The sequence below is a fragment of the Carettochelys insculpta genome, chromosome 23 (assembly GCF_033958435.1).
Source record: "Carettochelys insculpta isolate YL-2023 chromosome 23, ASM3395843v1, whole genome shotgun sequence".
NCBI classification, from domain to species: Eukaryota; Metazoa; Chordata; order Testudines; family Carettochelyidae; genus Carettochelys; species Carettochelys insculpta.
In genome coordinates, this window is record NC_134159.1 from 18779447 (window position 1) to 18799488 (window position 20042).

General features: G+C 44.3%; 1 protein-coding gene across 3 annotated transcripts in view; it reads right to left on the minus strand.

The window, feature by feature from the left end:
• MMEL1 (membrane metalloendopeptidase like 1) overlaps positions 1–20042 on the minus strand; it is a 73909-nt gene that overhangs the window by 35989 nt on the left and 17878 nt on the right. For all 3 annotated transcript variants that reach the window (XM_074975704.1, XM_074975702.1, XM_074975703.1), the window contains exons 3-7: positions 8093–8152; positions 6070–6231; positions 3585–3665; positions 1726–1821; positions 593–711 (exon numbers count right to left, since the gene is read on the minus strand). In XM_074975704.1, coding sequence (XP_074831805.1) covers positions 593–711; positions 1726–1821; positions 3585–3665; positions 6070–6231; positions 8093–8152 — 518 coding nt within the window. The remainder of the gene's footprint in view (positions 1–592; positions 712–1725; positions 1822–3584; positions 3666–6069; positions 6232–8092; positions 8153–20042) is intronic.

A 20042-nucleotide genomic window follows, 5' to 3' on the forward strand; every position in this document is an offset into this window, starting at 1 on the left:
TCTTACATGATAAACCTACTTAGCCTGTTACTCCTAGGAGCTGGAAGTGAGATGGAAGCCAGACTTATGACTTCCAATCCTCAGAGTTCCAAGCATGGGACCAAGATCTGGCTCTCACTCTCCAGGGTAGTATCAGTTGGATTCTTATCCCTGATTATAAGGCAAGATATTTCAGTGACCTCTGAGACCTCTGCAAGACCAGAGAAGATATTGCCACTCCAGGGCTAGATTTCATAGTTAACAATAAAGGATCTGAAGCTACCTGTATTCATAGCTATATATGGACTGCCTGGGTTTACTGGTTATGTGGAGAAGAGTTTCATTAAACTCTCTATTAAACTCTGCTGGTGAGTTACGATACTCTACAATGGCTCAGGTTTCTAGTGGGTGTAAATCCGTATAGGAGCTGCCTCAGATCGTGTTTTATATTCTATGGGATACCATTAATAGATTTCTAGATTTTTAAACATGCACATTCCAAATGCCCACCAAGACAAATCAATGCTTATGGACAGCTTGTCTAACTTCAATGCAAGCAGCTACCCATTGTACAGGGACCTAAGGAGAATTAGTTCCTTATTATCTCTCTTACATAAATGATATGTCTGCTGGAATCCCGGTCATCGTTCCACACAAACATATCAATTAAGACACGTTTGTTAAATTGAGAGTTGAGTGTGGAGAGTTTTTCTTCCATGCTCCAATTTGGCTCTGGGGGAGTAAAAGGAAAAAATATGCATTATTTATTGAGGTGCACCGAGAAAAATTGTTTCATCTATTGCTTAAGTAATTCTACATCTGACTGGATAGAGCAATTGAGAATATTTTGTAGGGAACAATCCTGCACGGGCTGGAACTGGGTGGACCAAGTGATCCCACAAGGACTTCTCTATCTGTAACTGATTATTAGTCTTACTCTAGTGTAAGTGCTGGACAGTTCTGCCTTGTACAAAGCACACAGGAAAAACCCATTTCTTGTTCTAAGCAGAATGTTTAGCTGGCTGAACAAAACGCTTAATATGAACAAGACACGTGGGCAGGGCTCCCTCTCATTTTTTTCCATCCAAGTGCTGAATAAATTTTATTATGTGCACCAAAGCATGTGCAAATGTGCACCACCAATAGGAGCACATGCTGCCCACTATGGGAGTCTGTTGGCACTCTGCCAATCAGCTGGGCGACACTGGGATATCGCTTGGGCAGCCGCCCCAGGGCTCAGCTTACTGGGAACACTGTACATAGGTGATTCCACGGATAGTTCTGTTTTAGAGTCTGTCCTGAGTTTTACTGCGTACATGTGAGACAGTAGCTTGGAGCCTGGGCCAATGCTTTGTGGAAAAGATGAATTTTTAAGGAAGGACAAGAAAGAAAGAGCAGGATGTTTACTTTGCACCTCCTGCATGGGTGTGTGCGTCTTGGAAATTTGCACCTAAAAGTTGTAAAATGGTGGGGTTTTTACTTTCAAATTTTGTGCCCATGTTTTGAGTTTACTTACTGCAAAAAATTATCTGTGTGTATAAAACAGGGCTCTAAAATCTATGCTTGTGTGGAGACATTAAACCCAGGCCTTCTTATTTACGCAGATTTGTGCATTGTAAATGATGTGTGAATGTCTCAGAACTTTAAGGAAAGCCTCAGTGTACATGTGATGCAGTGACATCAGCCTCTTTAGGAAGATAAATTACCCTAACCTGACAATGTAGAGCTCTCTATGCACACAGTTACCTTTGGTGATATTCCAATCTGTGGAAGCCACTGGCCAATCTCCAACCATCGCTAAAACCTCTAACAGGGGCACTGAATCTCGCTGCTCTATGAAGCCTGAGGAGGAAGAAGAAATAGATGTAAAACATTCTGTTTTTCTTCACTAGAAATGAAGATAAATGGATGAAAATGGAGACTAAACTAAACAGCTGACACTCTTGCAACGGGGGAGAAAGATTCAAAAAGTCCCTTATGAAGCTGGATGGTGTTCCACATTGTGCTGTCAGCTTTCAGCCCTTCCTGACAGTAATCTCATTCTCACAAGAGCTCTTTGATCTTGAAGTTTCTGTTCCCAGGGTGAAAGAGTTAGTGATTTGTGGGGTGTTCTGTGACTCATTCTGCAGTTTAGACAAACTCCAACCCTCTGATATTTTGCTTGGTGGATTTTAACTTGTGACACTAATGAATTCTGTGCAAAACAATTTGTTTATCACTAGCACTTGTGAGAAGGGAGAGTAGGTATCTGGTCTCCTGGGCCCTTGAGTTGTTATAAAAGTTTTTGCACTGCTTCTGTCCTCAACTTTGTAAAACATAATGCTTGGGCAATGAACACACACAGAGACTGAGGCCAGTGTTTCACTGTACAAATCAGAAGTTCTTATCCAAGGATAGGAGTTCTTCAGAATTATTCAGGACTGATGACTAAACATTTAGTTGTGGGTGGCTTTTTCCTCATAGCATTAGAGTATTGATTCTGACCTCAGACTGAGGCCTGTTAGCACTCCTGCAATGTAAATGTTAACTCATAACATCATATCACTATCATAAATGAATGCTTTTGGCTATTGCTGTGCCACCTGCAGACTGCACATATGCATTCATAATTGTTTCTAACAGATTGGGTGTCCATGCACACAATCTTCAAATTCTCTCCAACAGTTATCTTCCAGTGAAGACAGACTAGACTTTTCTGGTAAAATGTCGGTACTGAGGCGGTTCTGTTGACCTTCAAAGGCATTTAGGCTTCCAGATGTCCACTTTCCTTTTGAACATGTGCCTCAGGTGCTTTAGAAATCATCACCTTGTTCCTTAATCACATTTTGTTATGCTTGTAAATGACTTCAAAAGCAAAGCAAGTTTTATTTCAGAAACCACACAGAGTTGCTAAGTGATAAGAGGTTAGTCACCCATCGTGTCATTTACAAACCCCAAACAATTCAAAGCAAGGATATAATATTTAAAAACATCCTAAATGCTGCACTGTCCACATATAACTGAGAAAAGGGGTTTGCTAGATTTTCTTTAGGTTTTACAAACATTCGCCTTTGTCATCAAAACTAGTAGCAGGTACTTGTTACTTTGATTGCTTGAAGAAAATCCTGATTATAAAATGCTACTTCCTAGTACCTAAATTCCATCATTTTTGGTGAGTGGGTGTGGATGAACCCTCTGCCTAACTGTGTAGAGTTTGCCCAACAGTTGGCTTTGTAGATGACTCTAGAGGGACATGCTGTTTGGGCTGCCAGTTCTGGATATACCAGGACCACCTGATCCAACTCTCACTGAAGCCAATAGAAAGATGTCTATTGACCTCATCGTGGGACTCATATTGGGTCCCAGGAAACATGGGATAATGACTGGATGCTTATGTTCAGGAAGGCAGGCTCTTCATACAGAGGTGGACAATATATTCCTTAACGTGCCATATCCAGGAATGCACACCCTAAAGCTTTGTGTGTGTTCTCAAGTCACCTGCCTGCAGAAAGTCAGGTTTTTCAGGGGAGATTCTGGGGGAGAGAGACACGTTGGCTGGAAAGTTTTGCCAGAGGGGTGGGTTTGTCACTTTCACAAGTATCACCATGGAAGAAGAGGAGACTTACTCTCATTCATGCAGGACGTGTAAAGCATTTTAGCTTTCCGAAAGGCTTCTCGATCTCCCTGCTCTGGAGCCTCCAGCACACCTAGAAGGGTGGAAAAACTGCAGTGAGATGGGGTCCCAGGTAGCCTCTTCCTTGTCATCCTAATCAGTGGAAGTGCAGGAATGCCAGCAGCACTCAGCACCCAGTGGCTCCATTAGCCATGGAACCAGCTCTGTATGGCTACGTCTACACATGCCCCAAACTTCGAAATGGCCATGCAAATGGCCATTTCGAAGTTTACTAATGAAGCGCTGAAATGCATATTCAGCGCTTCATTAGCATGCGGGCTGCCGCGGCGCTTCGAAATTGACGCGCTTTGCCGCCGCGCGGTGCGTCCAGACGGGGCTCCTTTTCAAAAAGCTCATGGGAATAAGGGGACTTCAAAGTAGGCGGGGTCCTTTCGAAAAGGAGCCCCGTCTGGACACGCTGCGCGGCGGCAAGGTGTGTCAATTTTGAAGCGCTGCGGCAGCCCGCATGCTAATGAAGTGCTGAATATGCATTTCAGCGCTTCATTAGTAAACTTCGAAATGGCCATGCAAATGGCCATTTCGAAGTTTGGGGCACGTGTAGACACGGCCTGTGGGAGCTAATGCACAGGAAGATGAATGAGAAGGATGTGAAGGGAAATGCATGCACAGCTTCTCCTACTCAATATCAATGCTCCAGCTGATATTGGTGGGATCAGGGTCATTCTAACAGTGTTTGTGTGTTGGGAGGCAAGAGAAAGGTCTGGACAAGAGATAGGTACAACAGGTACCAGACCTTCATCAGTTTGCTTGTAACTGTGGCCCATGTACATATATACATGACAAGAAGCAATGGATTTAAACTGCAGCAAGGGAGGTTTAGGTTGGACATTAGGAAAAACTTCCTAATGGTCAGGGTGGTTAAACACTGGAATGAATGGCCTGGGGAGGTTGTGGAATCTCCATTGCTGGAGATATTTAAGACCAGGTTAGATAGACACCTAACATGGAATGGTCAAGAGACTCTAGGCAGTGCTTGGTACTGTGAGGGCAGGGCCTTGATGACCTCTCAAGGTCCCTTCCAGTTCTAGTGTTCACTCATTTTACACACACACACACACACGTACAGCTGACAGCTGTTAACACAAATAGAACCTAGCACAAAATACCACTTGGTAGGTCAGTAATCATGATGTGGTTGCTTACGGGAAAAATGATATAGGTCATTTTTTCCCTGAAAAAAACAAAAAAAAAAACCTAGTGGTGTGAGAAGTCTTTCTGCCATTATCTGAATGATACCACGTCTGCATCAATACCCCCACTAAGGTCTAGCCCTGACTGAAATCTAGTCTATGGTAGGTAAGTTTTTTGGGTCTAGCTATTCAAAGTGTCCTAGACTGTGAGCTTCTTGGAGCAGGGGCAATCTTTGTGCTTTGTTTGTACAGCACCTAGCCCAATAGATCTAGCACCAAGCTAGGGCTCTCAGGCACCATGTAATACTGATGCTATTAATATTCTGGCAAAGGAGTGCTTTGGCAAGTGTAGCTTTTACCAGCTTTTTAACCCATGTGAAATAAACTATCCAGCCAAAGGAATTTTTTGCCACTATAAATGCCTCTACACAAGGGCTGTGGCTGGTATAAAAAGGTTATAAGAAATTATACCTGTAACAGACATTACTGTACAAGCAAAACATGTTACTGTTTAGCCCTGACTTGAGACACATTGCTTTTTTGCCAGATGTAAGATCATCTGATGGTGTGAAGCAATGTTGCTCCATTGACTTGAAATGGAGCAATGTTGATTTAGAAATGAGGCTCTCAGGCTTGTTGAGAAAGCCATGGCTGGGAATGACGTCCTGGCCCTTTTTCATAGTTACTACTTTAGGGTATGTCTACACAGCAAGGTTAGTCCAGAATAGCTCATTCCAAAGTTATTATTCCAGTAAAAACTATTCCAGAATAATGCATCTACACTACAGGGAAGTCCTGGAATAAGAAAGACTTTTTCCAAAATAGTGTGTTTACACACAATAGATCTTCCAGGGGCTCTAATCCAAAACAGTACATCTACACAGCAGCGTTATTTAGAATATGTTAGTCAGGAATAGTTTATTTCAAAATAGTCACTATTCCCTCTTTACACAGCCCCTATTCCGAACTATCTATTTTGAAATAAGTGCTATTCCTTGTACGATGATTGAAATAAGCCGTCCGCTATTTTGAAAACATTTTGAAATAGTGGCTGCATTGTGTAGATGCTCACAAAGTTATTTTGAAATAACTTTGCTGTGTAGCCATACTCTTTCAGACCATGTGGCCAACACACATATGTTTGGGGGCATGGGAATGACTGTGTTGGTTTAAAGCAGATTTACTTGTTGACTACCACTTCTGGGATGGGGATATATCTTTAGTGCAAAGTTTTGATGCTCAGTCTCGCTATTTTGCACACATGCTGTAGTCCATCCCCCATCCTACCTTTCAGGATGATCTCTAGTTCATCTCTCAGTATGTCAAAAATGCTGTATCTGGAACTGGTTTCTGGGATGACGTGTCGGTTTAGCCAGCCGCCACAGGCGTACTGATAGAAGTCCGTGCAAGGCTCAGTCGTTGGATCCATGTTTTGAAGTATTCTAGCAGCTACAGATCACAAAAACCAAATATCTGAGTTGCACAGGAGGTCCAACCTGCACATAGCCCTCCGAGATTATTCAGTGAGGGGTCCCTGTTTTGTTCCTGTCTGGAGCTTGGGAGATGGGTTTGTCTCCCAAGAAAGAGCTCTGCAGAACAGATCTTTCATCTTCACACTACTCCTCTGGAGCAAGATTCGCTGCAGTGCTGTGGGACTGCAAAAAACCCTAAGCACGGTTTCAAGTTAATTTGAACCTTCAGTGCAAGGATGCAGTGGTGTCTGTGCAGGACCTTAATCCAGCCATCTGCACAGGGTGAGCTTCTATCCTGGCAAACCCCTTCAGAAGGGCTGTCTGACAGGTTGCCATTGGTAGCCCCTGACAGTGTCACATAAGGACATGGTGATTTGTGCATGCTCTGATGGAGAGCAAGAGCAGAACTCAGACCTAGAAACAGAATGGCTGGGGAGGGGGGCAGGCACTGCAGTTGCCAAAAACAAAAGGCCACTGACCTCAGCAGCAATTTCCCTGTATTAAGGAATGCCAGACTTGTGCCTGTTAATACTGCCTGCAGATAAACTTACTAATACTAATACAACTGTAATAATCCCATGGAGCCATTACGAAGAGCTTTTCCTCTATAGATCTTAAAGCATGTCATAAAACAGATATCATATTTTACAGCTGGAGAAACCGAGGCATGGAATTTTTGGCTGCTCATGTCTGCGGCCAGTGCTGGAAAAAGGGTTCTCTGGTCCACGCAGCAGCTCAGGTGTTTCATCAACAAGGCCGATTTCTATTGCGTCATCATGCAGAAACAACCCTAAATTAACAGAATGGGGAGCCCAGGAGAGAATATTTCCCTTTTATGTTGTTCACTTACATAGTTGAATGATTCTTCCTGAGAAGTCACTTACCTGGTTAGTCAACCCTAGATAAGGTGCAGCATTATTGCGCAGTTTCAGACAAGTGGTGAGCTTTTCAAAAGCATTGTAACAGCTTATGCCCCATTGTGCCTAAGAGACTTAGGCGAAAAAATCCCGAGAAGTCAATGCTATTTGTGTTTCTAAATGACTTAGGTGCTTTTTGAAAATCCCATCCAAGTTTCAAATAGATTTTAGGCAATGCTAGTATTATACATGTAGCTAAATGGGAATTTTCATTCTCTTCAGCTTCTGAGTATCATTTCAATCATCTTCATCTGCTTTTCAAGCAGTGGTGGGCATAGGATGGATGGGGTTCACCAGAGTTACCCCTTACGAGCCAGCAGACATTTTGTTCATTTGTGCGTCTTTGGGTAAGCCATGAGTCATTGTTCACAGCCAATGGAAGCTGTAGGAAATGGTGGCCCGGTCTGTGGCACTTCCCGCAGCTCCCATTGGCTGGGAACAGTGAACCACAGCTGACAGCAGACGTGAATGGCCATATCTGTGGACATGCAGGTGAATGAAATGTCTGGCAGCCAGCTATGGGCTAACCCTGGGGAACTGTGTCTACACAACCACCTAAACTCAAAACCTCAATTTCCAAATAGGCTATTTTGGCCAGTGGCGCTGACTAAATGGTGTCACATGTCAAAATAAAGTGCTATTTTGAGGCACCCCTTACTCCTCCTGCGATGGGTGTCCAGGGATGTTGAAATAACACGCCAGTTATTTTGAAAAATATTTCATAATAATGGGTGTGTTGCATGGATGCAGGGCAGTGATTTCGAGGCACTGCTGTGTCCCCAAAATAGCTCCCGCTGTGAAGACACAGCCTTAGTGCCTAGTCCCATTTTAAAGGATGGTCTGTCATCGCGCTTGGGTTGAGACAAGGGGGCAGCACCTGCAGCTGATAGGAAACCTCCGCAGACAGTGAAGAATTATTACCTGCTGTTACACATCCAGGCGTAGTGCAGATGCTGCCTGAATTGGTGCCATACTGTATATCTGTGGGGAGAATAAAGCCACATAATAGCATCAGTCATTCCTGAAAGGCACAGCAGGGTGCCGCTGACATTCAATAGCAGCTCGACTTCATTCCAGCCTCTGCCGTAATGACCTGGGCTCTTTCTGTATTTGAAAGGAAGTGAAATTGAGTGGTGGGAAAGATGCCAGGAGGACAGGCCTTTATTCAGCTGAAGAATAGGTAGTTACAGGGAGACCTCCACTCAGGATGTCCAGGCAGTACACCTCTGCTCCTTTGACGGGAGTGACAGCCTAGTTCAGCTCCCATGCTAACCTGTTCCGTAGTCTCCATGATACCATCTTTTATAATGAATCTGACAGTTGGATGCCACCTTCTCTGCTTCCTGCTAAGAGGCTCACGGCACAAAGCACCTTGTTGTACTCTTTCCTTCTCAGTGTGGTGGCTCAAAACCATTGTGAACTCTGGAATCTAGAGTAGGTATTTTTTCCTGTTAAAATCTCTCTCTGAATAGCTGGCTTTGAAAGCCAGGTAAAACAAGGTGCTTCTAGTGTGCTGTCAGCTGAACTCCTCCTGGGCTCTTTTTTCTATTCTCCTATTCATTTACTTTTGGTAAAAACTACCCCAGGGCTGATTTGGCCCAGTGCTACCTCACCTGGGCACCACTTATGCCCTCAGAGTTATGTATAAATGCTGCTTGAGTGGCGTATTACTCTTGTGCTTGGCCAGTCAGTTAATCTCTTTGTATCTCAGTTTCCCTGCCTGTAAAATGGGCATTATCACACATATTTTACAGGGATTCTGTGAATCTTTTTTCATCTGTGTCTGTAAATTGCTCTGAGAACTTCTGCGGAAGGAAGGTTCATTGTTACCAAAGGACATTGATGTCATATATTTTATAAATAAGAATAGGCCTAGGCCAAAAAGCTGGGATCTAGATGCAGAACCCCCCAGAGTTTGAATTTGTTTGGACTTTCCAAAAGTTTGGTCTGCTCCCTAAATCTCATAGGATTGTTCATGAATGTTTGGGTGGTTTGCACTGATGCTAGTCCATGGCACACTTTTCAGTCTCATTTGTGCTCAGCTGCTTTCTGTTAGGCAGAGGATCACTGAGGCCCTCATTGGGGTTAAAAACAGCCAAAGATCATTTTGAAATGGATTTAACTTGGTTCTCATGTGCAGCAAAATTTCCAGTGCGGAGATCCAGGGCAAACTGATTCAAGCTGAATATAAATATAGTGACAGGAGCAGATGCAGTTAAACTAATTCAGGTAGACATAGAACAGTGGGGAGGAAAAGAATGTTTTGTAGTTCATCAGTGCAATCAACATCAACAGCACCACCACCTGTGATTGGGAATGTAGTGATCAGGGCTAAACCAAGTGGGAACATGTGTGTTGAAATCTGCAACAGCAAAACTTCACAGATTATGGGCTAGTAATTAGACTGGGAAGCTGGAGCAGAGACGATTTTAAGTACTTGTGACAACATACAGAACTACCCAAAATTCAAGCTTTTTGCACATTGTGCAAACTTGAAATTGGACCCATTTTTGGAAAAGTTTTTCCTATACTGCGTAACTCTTTGTATAAAAAAGAAAACCCTTTTAATGCAGACAGTCAGCTTACTGTAACAGTGGCATGGAAATTCATGAGGGTGTAAATAGTAGCACACTGAAATTGCAGGTAAAGGGGGGAATAGGAGAAGGGAAAGGAGCAGGAAATAAGAGAAGTCACACCCCAGAAATGTCAAAACAAAAAGCAGTCAAGTAGCGCTTTAAAGACTAGCAAAGTAGTTTATTAGGTGAGCTTTCGTGGGACAGACCCACTTCTTAGACCATATCCAGACCAGAACAGACTCAATATTTAAGAGTCTGTTCTGGTCTGGATATGGTCTGAAGAAGTGGGTCTGTCCCACGAAAGCTCACCTAATAAATTACTTTGGTAGTCTTTAAAGTGCTACTTGACTGCTTTTTGTTTTGATAGTGTATGGACTAGCCCGGCTCCCTCTCTGTTTTCAACATCCCAGAAATGTCAGTATTTTTTCACTGTTCTAGCCAGTATCATAGGTACGCCACTTTCATTGAGCCTGTTTCTTCACTACCTGAGATCATTTTACATCATTGCAGTGAGAGAGCACAATGGAGGTACAGCATGTCCAGGCCTGAGAAGTGTTAGTTTATGCATGCTTTGTACTCATATAAATTGAGACACAATTGTGCCTCAGCCTCTATTGCCTAGGTTCTCCTATTGACAATCAGGTTGACATTATGGAGCACTGTTGACTTAATTTACATATCTGGTGAATGCCATAGCTTGAGACAATATAACTTAAGACAGTTGCTGCTGACTCTCCACTGCAGAGAGTCGATGGAAGAAACTCTCTTGTCGACTTCCTTTATGCTTCTGGAGTACCGGGGTCAACAAGAGTGATCAGTAGTTGTTTTAGCAGGTCTTCACTAGACCTGCTAAATTGATCACCAGGGGATTGATTGCTGCAGCCCAATCTCCTGGTAAGTGTGGCCATGTTTAAAAGAGAAACAACCCTGGGCAGAAAAACAGTAGACTGCTATATGTCATTTGAGCTTCTCTGTAGAGGCTTTAAGTGATGCCTTTCCATGTTGTGGAAACAAACCCGAACCCTAGATTCAGTTTTCTGCACTGGTGTGAAAGAACTTCAAACTGTGCAATATACAAGTCAAATTGCCCAACCCTTCATGTCCCCTTCTGCAGCCTATAGGAAACTTCTGACCTACTTGTGAAACCTATTTGATGTTCAGAATGTGTTCTACGATCCTCAGAAAAAGGTGCTTTGTGAGAGCACAGCATTACCACGAGACACAAGATGTGGTTGTGCATTTATAGTTGAGTTCTTCAATAACACTCACTGAAAGTGACCTATAAAATGTCCGATAAACAGATTGCGTTAACAGGCGTTTTCTGTCTTCTGTTTGGGCTTGTTTAAAATTCTACTATTTGAAGACCATATTTTGACCAGGCAAGCCCTCTGGGAGGAATAGAACATCAAGTAATTATAATCACATTTGAGACAATCAAAGAAATATGTATAAAATAAATAGTCGAGGGCGCATGGGGGTGGGGAAATTTGACAGAAGTCTGGCACAAATCAGATATTCCTCATCTTTCTGCTCACAATCAGGGAAGTTTTGATTTCCAGACTAAGAACATAAGAACGGCCATAGTGGCTCGAATCAGTGGTCTGTCTAGCCCTGTATCCTGTCTTCTGCTAGTGGTCAGTGCCAGCTATGCCTCTTGCCTAATTACTCCTCAGATGTTTTGGTTTGCATGCACATGCTGATCTCTCTTGTTCAGGAAGGAGGCCCCTGTGTTTGATCTCTTCATGAACTCACCGTTATCATGGGGTGGTCTAACAAAATCTAACACCAAACAGCAGAGGAAGCTCAAATTGGGAATTATAATTGGGAAAGCAAGCAAATGGGATTAAAGCAGAGAGATTTTTTTTTCCGGGCAGCTATGAATAAATTGTGATAAGGAAAACATGGACAAAAAATCCTCAGGTACTCAGGAGGATCAGGAATTTGATTTTTACATCCAAGACCACAGGGAAGTGGATGAATTAATTAGCATGAGAGCCACTTCAGCCTGAGATTCTTAGCAAGTTGGCAGGTGAAATTTGACAGAGCAAGCTCATTATTCAGTGGTTTCTCCTTCAGTATCAGTGAATATAAAATCCTCAGTTAGGACCCATGATGAAAAACCAGAGTTTAGTGATTTTGCTTCTTCACTATATATCTACCAGGTCCATCTGGTAAATCTGCTACCTCTTATTAGAAACATTACAGTGGAACACCTTTCTGTCAGAAAATGCTGATTTGTTTAAAGCAAAACTTTTTGTGGAGAAGTGTTAGTTTCCATGAGTTTGTGTTTTGAAAGAAACATTGGAAAAGAAGCATTTTGTTTTGGTGGAAATATTCCATTTTGAACTTTTTGGAAAGGAATGTTTGAAATTTCTGATGTGAAATGCTTTTTTTTGTTTTAATTGTTTAAATTTGATTTTGTATTGTAAGAGATATCAAATTAGAAGAAAGTCAAAATTGGAATGGAAAATCTTGGTTTTTATCAAAAGAAAATGTTTCCATGGACCCTCCAAAGAAAGATTTTGGCATTTTATTTTGTGGGCAAATTTGAAATGTTTTATTTTCATTCAGCTTCAGAATGGAAAAATGTTTGGAATTGTAGTTTTCCCTGTACAATGGAAAAATCTGGTTCTCGCCCAGCTGCGCCGATTGGCTGCTCCTTCCCCCAGGGAACCTTGCTCTGCGCAGGTTCCGAAACAGCCTGAGTTTTAGCTGCCCAGTTGCTGATTAGTTACTTGTGTTCGTTAGTGCTTAGATGCCTCCCCTAGGGCCCAATTGTGCTAATTGCTGTTCTAGTCGGAGGCGTTAACCACATAAATGTCTGTCAGGGATGGTCTTCCAGTTCTGGTGTTCTACAATTCCTCCTTCATTTACAGTTGTGTGCATCTGTGAGGCAACCTGGTTGGCACTATGTGAGGCCCTCTTATGCTCTGGGCTTTTACTGGAACCCCCCACTTTGAGATTCCAGAGGCCTTTATGGCCTTGCTGCTACTCCAAAGCTGCTGTGATTCATACATTCCTAGCAGTGCAAAGGGGTGAGACAGCCTTGTTGGCACCAGAATTTGAGTTGCAAAACGCTGTAAGTTATCTGGCGAGAAGTTTTACTTAGAGGTCATTAACCCTTTTGTCTCACTCCATTGCAAAGTGACTGAATAGGCTAACCTGTGTGTCAGGACCACCACAAGGGGACTGGGGGGGCAGAGGGGAAAGCCTGGGCACAGATACCTTGGGGCCCGGTGATTTAAAAGGGCCCTAAGTCCTGGCTGCAACCACTTCTACCTTGGCAGTGGCTGCTGCTGGAACCCTGGCTCTTTAAAATCACTGCTGGAGCCCCCAGCAGTGTATGCCTTGTGGCCCTCATGGAGCTGAAGGGTTGACCAGGGAAGATTTAGCTCTGCCCTTTCTGTTTGAGGCCCTGCCCCTTCTGGGGAGTCCTGGAGCCAGCTCCTCTCCAGGTTTGGTGAAGTCTTGTCAGCCCTGTGTGTGTCCCAGCACCACTTTACCAAACCCCCTCTCTGTCTTGGACGCAAGTATTTTAACTCTTACAGTCCACATCTCAGGTCAGGGCTCCCCATTGTGCTGTATACTGTACAAACACACAGTAAGAAGCAGTCCCTGCCCCAAAGAACTTAAAATCCGACTAGACAGGAGAGGTAGGAGACTGGAATAATTACCAGGCTATTTTGCAGCGAGGGACCCAATGCAGCTAGAGATTATTTAGTGACTGGCCCAGGGTTGTACAGGAATTCTGGACAGAATTGGGATTTGAATATGGATTTCTACAGCCTCAGGCCCTTATTCAGGTCCCTGTCTGTCATGGGGTACGGATGGCCTTATGGTTAGGGAAAATGAGAAGAACTAAATGTACCTTATCATCACCTGGTGTAAATTGGTTTCATGAGAGCGTCAATAAATGTTAACCTATGATACTGACGTGGGATAGGTGATAGTTGTCTCCAAGCAGCTGCATCCTGAGTAGGGGCAATGGTTTGTTTACTGTGGCCTGACAAATGCTAAACATCTGGACTGATTCCATAATAGTAAGCACATGTAACGGGGCAGCTGCCGCACTCCAGCTGGGAAGGATTAAAGCAGGCGGGAGGGAGTCTGCACAGAGCCACGGCCAGTCAGGAAAAGGCTCATAGGAAGCCAGTTGGAAGGTGGCTTGCTGGGGCAGCCCTGTTATAACTTGCTGCTCAGCAAAGCAGGGGACAGTGGGATCCTCACCAAGGAGGGTCCAGGACTGGTTCCCAACAGGAAGCACCTTCAGTGGAGCAGTGCTGGGGAAGCTCAGGGGAGCAGAGAGACAAAGGCCAAGAAGATGCAAGGCGTCAAGAGGCAGTGGGCCAGGGAATGGGAGGCAGTGAAACGGAATGAAGGAGGGACAAGCATGGCCGCTGCCAGATGGTCCCTGTGTTGGGACCTAGAGTAGTGGGTGGGCTGGAGTCCCCACCTTTCCCCCAACAGATGTTTGGCTAACCTGCTCTTAACAATCTCCAGTGATGGAGACTCTACAGCCTCCCTAGGCCATTTATTCCAGTGCTTAACCATCCTGACAGCTAGGAAGTTTTCCCTAACATCCAAATTGAACTTTCCTGGCTGCAATTTAAACCCATTTCTCCGTGACCTAGTATTAGAGTTTAAGAATAATTTTTCTCCCGCCTCCTTGTAACACCCTCTTAGGTACTTGAAAGGATCCCAGTCCTCACTCTTCCAGACTAAACAAACCCAATTCTTTCAATCCTCCTTCATAGGTCATGTTGTTTTTTCTAGACCTTTCATCATTTTTGTTGCTCTTCTCTGGACTTTTTCCACATATTTCCTGAAATGCGGTGCCCAGAACTGGACACAGTACCCGAGCTGAGGCTTAATCAGTGCAGTGTAGAGCACAAAAATTACTTTTTTGTGTCTTGCTAACAACTCTCCTATAAATACATCCCAGAAAGATGTTTGCTTTTTGTGCAACAGTGTCACACGGTTGACTCATATTTCGCGTTCTCGAATATACCCATGTTATCTGGAGTCTCCACCTACTGTCTAATCACTATTATGCTTCAGCCATAGTTTCTTAGACTTGAGTAGCCAGATCCTGTAGTTTACAGGAGTTCAAGGGGACTTAGCCCTGGCAGGATTGGGCCCTAAGTCAGGACTGCTATATATGCATTTTTTCAGATCAATTACTACTTTTCAGTGGGAAGTGTTCTCCACTCCGCACTTGTTTACCAACCTCTAACTGACTAGATGGGGTGGTGGCCTTGAAAGAACTCCGTTATTTCTCTGCCTGGTGACACAACTGTAATCTAACTCCAAAGCTCTGATAAACAAAAAACTTCAGCTCACAAATATATCTAGGTGCTTCTGGGAATAGAAACTGGGTCTGAATCAGGGTTCCCTCTTATTTTTCCTGTCCATGGGCAGAATAAATTTTATGTGCACCAAGGCATGTGCGAATGTGCACCATCAATAAAAGCACAAGCTGCTTACTGTGGGTGGCTGTGGGCACTCTGCTGATCAGCTGGGCAGCACCCAAATCTCTCCTGGGTGGCTGCCCAGGCACTCAGCTTACAGGGAACATTGGTCTGAACCCAGATCTCAATCTGAAAAAAGCTGCTACTGAACGACTCTTCATAACAGAGTAAATCTCAACCATGAAGCTAAATGACCAGGATTTGTAGCTTGAGTCTCTCACTTGTTTAGATCCCTCAGAGTTTTCAAAGCCACTAATGGATCAAGCACCAGCTGCATCAAAGAGGGAATTTTAAATCTACAGCCCACTGGGATAGCCATGTTCTTCTCGGACAAAGCAGTTCACAAAGCGCAAGGTGAAGCATTTGCCAGCTAGGGACAAAGCATTCTTGTTTGAGGAGGTCTAGCTATGGAGCACATGTCCAGGGTGATCAGATGAATCCAGAGTGTGACCATCCTCTTTGAAATGCCTCCAGTCACCAGAGCCATCCTGTTCATAGGATGAGGTGGGGTGGCTTCTCCAGGTCCTGCACGTTTGGGGTCCCTGTGATGGCTACCCCAGCTGTCCTATACACTGGGGGGAGGGGAGGACTACCCAGGGCCGGTGCCAGGCTGGGGGATTCCCTGGGGCCAGAGGTTGCACCAAAGCCCTGGCCCCAGGTAATCCCCCAGCCCCATTGCTGGAGGCAGGGGTAAGGAGGTGGAGCAGGGAAGGAGTGGGGCCTGAGGCAAGGGGATAGCATTGCCCTGGGCCTCACACCTGGGGCATTGGTGAGGAGGTTGCCTGAGGCCCTGCCCCTGCCTTGGGATGGCCTTGAGAGTCACAATATTGACAGCTTTTTTTTAACCACTCAATCCCACCCCTCCAAATCCCACCAACCAACCAACCCCAAACCAGCAATACATATTGTTTTAAAACAATCAAAATTCAACCACTGCCTTGGATGGAATTTAGACCCCACAGAGCAGAAGTGTCAAAGACTCCATTCTTCCAGCCAGGACTTCACTACCGCATCTGACTTCCCAGGGGAGGCTCTCGACCCCAGGGTGTTGGGCTGTCAGGGCCACTAACAGGAAGGGCAAAGGGGGCAGTTGCCCCAGGGCCAGCAGAGTCAAAGGGGACCAGGGCTCCTGTCCATCATTACAGCAGAGGCCAGAGCCCTGGGCCCTTGAAATTGCCGCTGGAGTGTTGTGTCATGCAGCTCTTAGCGCTGGTGTGTGCGGGGGAGGTGATCAGCACTTTGGTCCAGGTGGTGCTGAGGGGTGACTGCCCTGGCCTTGCTCCTTCTGCTTGAGGCCCTGCCCCCGCACCTTGTCCAGGGCTCATGGAAGCTGTCAGCCCCCCTGTGGGCCGTAGTATGGAACATTCAGTAGCGGGACTGACAGTCAGTGCACCCTGTGGCCCCCCAGCCATATGGCGTGCACACCACTGCACTCTGGTGGTGATTGAAAGGACCTGTAGCTCCAGCCGCCACGGCTGAAATAGTAGCGGTGGTAGCCAGGAGTCCTGGGCCTTTTCACTTGCTGGGCCCCAGGGTAACTTTCCCGCTTTGCCCCTGCCATTGGCGGGCCTGACCCTAAGCCACACTGACAGATAATTCCCCAAAAGACTGGCTGCCTTATTTTATTCCATTATTTGTCATAGACCAGACTGCACCAAAGAAATAGGCATTGGGGTTATTTTTCCTGGTCACGGCCAGAAAATGACTTAACGCAAAGGCCAGAACCGAACTTCTATCACCAAGAATTGGCCTCCAAAGCTCTAGAAAATGGCCCCAATGATGACAGGACAACGGAGCCATGTGAGGAGGAGATGTCAGACCTGTTTTGACCTCTCTGTAGCCTCATGCATCTGATGAAGCAGGTCTTTGCCCACGAACACTTATACTCCAAAATATCTGTTAGTCTATAAGGTACCACAAGACTTGTTGTTTATGAAGATACAGACTTATGTGGCTACCTCTCTGGTATTTGTAGCCTACATGGCGTTCTGCAACTTTGTCACCAAAGCAGACAATTAAAAACAGACTGTAAAGGGTTCTCAGCTTACTTTCCAAAGTGGTTCTTTTGTTTCTTCAATAATCTCAATTATGCCTCTGTATAATTCCTGGCAAAAACAAGCTGCGTCGATGTTTTATGTGATCTAACTAATGCCACCTGCTCAAACGCTGCAGTGTGCTCAGTGGGGCTTTGCAGGCTAATCCAACGAAGGCTTTGCACAATGCTCTGTCATTGCTATTTTCCCAAACCTTGTGTATTTGCTTGAACACAACAGCAGCTATGGGAAATGTACACTCAGAGTCTGCACAGCAAAGCATTTTTCCAGCTTTGCTTTGTCAGTACAGAAGACCCTGTTTTGTCACAATAGATTGATCTTTCCACTGGGGTACTATGAGAACAGGGATTGTGACAGTTGCGTGAACTGTAACCAAATACTTAGATGAAGATTCTTAATTAGATATTCTCAGATGAAAGCTGCTAAATACATCTGCCTAATATATATTGGTAGGTTGTTAATTCAGAAACTGGTGTGACTTACTAGTATAATTAGGCAGGGATAACTCATGAGTTAATAGGTTGTTTTGTAGAGCTGCAAGCACAAACCAAAACAACTGTCTGGCTGGATTTAGATGGCTACACTTTGAAATGGTCAAGTATAAATTCACAGTGGGTGAGTAATGCATGAACTGGTGTTGAGGGCACTACCGTGGAGGGCCGAGGCTGCAGCATTGTACAGAGGAATTGCTGTGTTATTGGGGATGTGTGAACAGAGCTGAGTGCAGGTTCTGGTTGTTTGGTCTGGTGGCCACAGAGGAATTATTTTGCTTTTTCTCGGAGGCAAAAAAATGGAAAAAAAATCATTTGGGCCAAACTAAACATTTCACACATTGTCTGGAAAGACAGTTCAAAGTGAAATGTCATTTCCAATCAACGTTTCTGAAACAGTTCAGTTCTTCCAAATCACTTTCCCTGGTTTTTTTTTTTTCAGATGAAACTATTTGACCCTTATTTGCAAATAGTTTCAGTGCCTTGCAAAATACAGTTTTAGGTCAAATTTACTGTTCACAGAACAAATGTCACACCACTACAACTGTGCTTCCCTTAGTCCCGTGGGTGAGCAGTAAGTCACAGCCTGAGACATTCTGGGGTAGTGCCCTTAAAAAGCCAACTTGAGTGACAAACTGTCAATAGAACATCCCTGCTTTACCCCAACTGAGAATCTGGCCCAAAGGGAGAGAAGTTCAATGCCACTGGGGTAAAAGCTATGAGATATTCAGTGGCCCATGTTTTACCAGCAACATGTCAAAATTCAATAGGAACCTGATCCAAATTGTAGTGGAGTCAATGAAAAAGAATCCCATTGTCATAGGTGAGATTTACAGCAAGCCCTGGACTGGGATTTGCACTTAACATAATAACAAACTGTAGGAACTGATAAATGGGTCTTTAGACTTGTTTAGCACAGGTGTGTCAATGCAGTCTAATGAGCCATTTCAGCAGTGGATCATTTGAAATGTTCTGGACACAAGCATACATGGCTCTTGGTTCCCTTCTTGAGCTTTCTTCCTTTCGAAAGAAGAGAACCCAGCCACTGGCACAATCGTGTGAAAGCATATGCAGGCCTTGTGTGGTGAGCTTTTGGTTTTTCCTCTGTCCTGCATGACTCCTCTTTCCCTCCCTTCTTAAAGGATTACAGAGAGCTGCCCATAGGACACAATAAAGCAATTAGCTCCACAGTTGTCAGCTGGCAGGTGCCAGCCACCAGTCACCTATCAGCCTCTTATCTGAATTTGTTGCTCATGCAGTTTCTCATCTGAAGTGTTGTCAACACCAGTGGTTCCCAACCTTGTCAGTAACACGGCACACTTCAATGAGAAAAACAATTCCATGGCACACCCCACTTTTTTCAGCTGAATTGATTGCTCACAAAAGACATATTTACTTATATTTGCTATGGTTATGGTCTTACTACACAGGTTTGTAGAATAGCAGTACATGCAACAAGCTAAATACAGCTCAAATGCATAAATGTTTCAAATCCACCCCAGAAGACAGCGTCTGTGACAGCGAGCGCAGACATATTTTCAAAATCTGTTCAGTGCCATGCTAGGGATGTTGAGAAAATGACTAACCGCTGAAAGCAGGCTCCCCTTCCCCGCCAGCCCATTAGAGCCAGGATGTGGCATTTAAACTGTGTCCCAGCTCCAAAAGACTCCTCCTTGCCCATTACCACAGCAGGGAGTGGGGGCATGTTCCCTGTCAGCTCGTTTGGGCTGAGAAGCAACATTTCAGCTTCCTCCACACGAGGCAAAATTGATGAAATTTCATGGCACACTTGGAGAGTTCTCATGGCACACCAGTGTGCCATGGCACACTTATAGAAAACCACTGTTCAACACTGTTGATTGGCTGGATAGCTCTTAAAACTGAGCAACTGACTTGCAACACTTTTTATCCGTTGAAGTTAGCTTCTTTCCTGCTGAGGCTATCTGTATTTGATGTTAATTTCTGTAATTTGTATATACCACTCAATTTATTATTATTTGAAAATTTTGCTTCTCTGTTTACAAATATTTCAAAATCTATTGGCTGCTCTAGATAACTGTTGGCTACTTTATATATCTATATACTGTATTTTGGATAGTTGTGAATGCTCACTCTTTCTTGGATGACTTTGCAAGCAAATTTCACATTTATTTTCCACAGATTCTCGCGCTTGTTTTTTGAAATTCTCTCTCCATGGCAAATACACATGGATAAAATTTGATCCCACAAATGTTTGCAATTCATCTCTCTGCAGACAACACTGGGTCACTGTTAAATGGGAT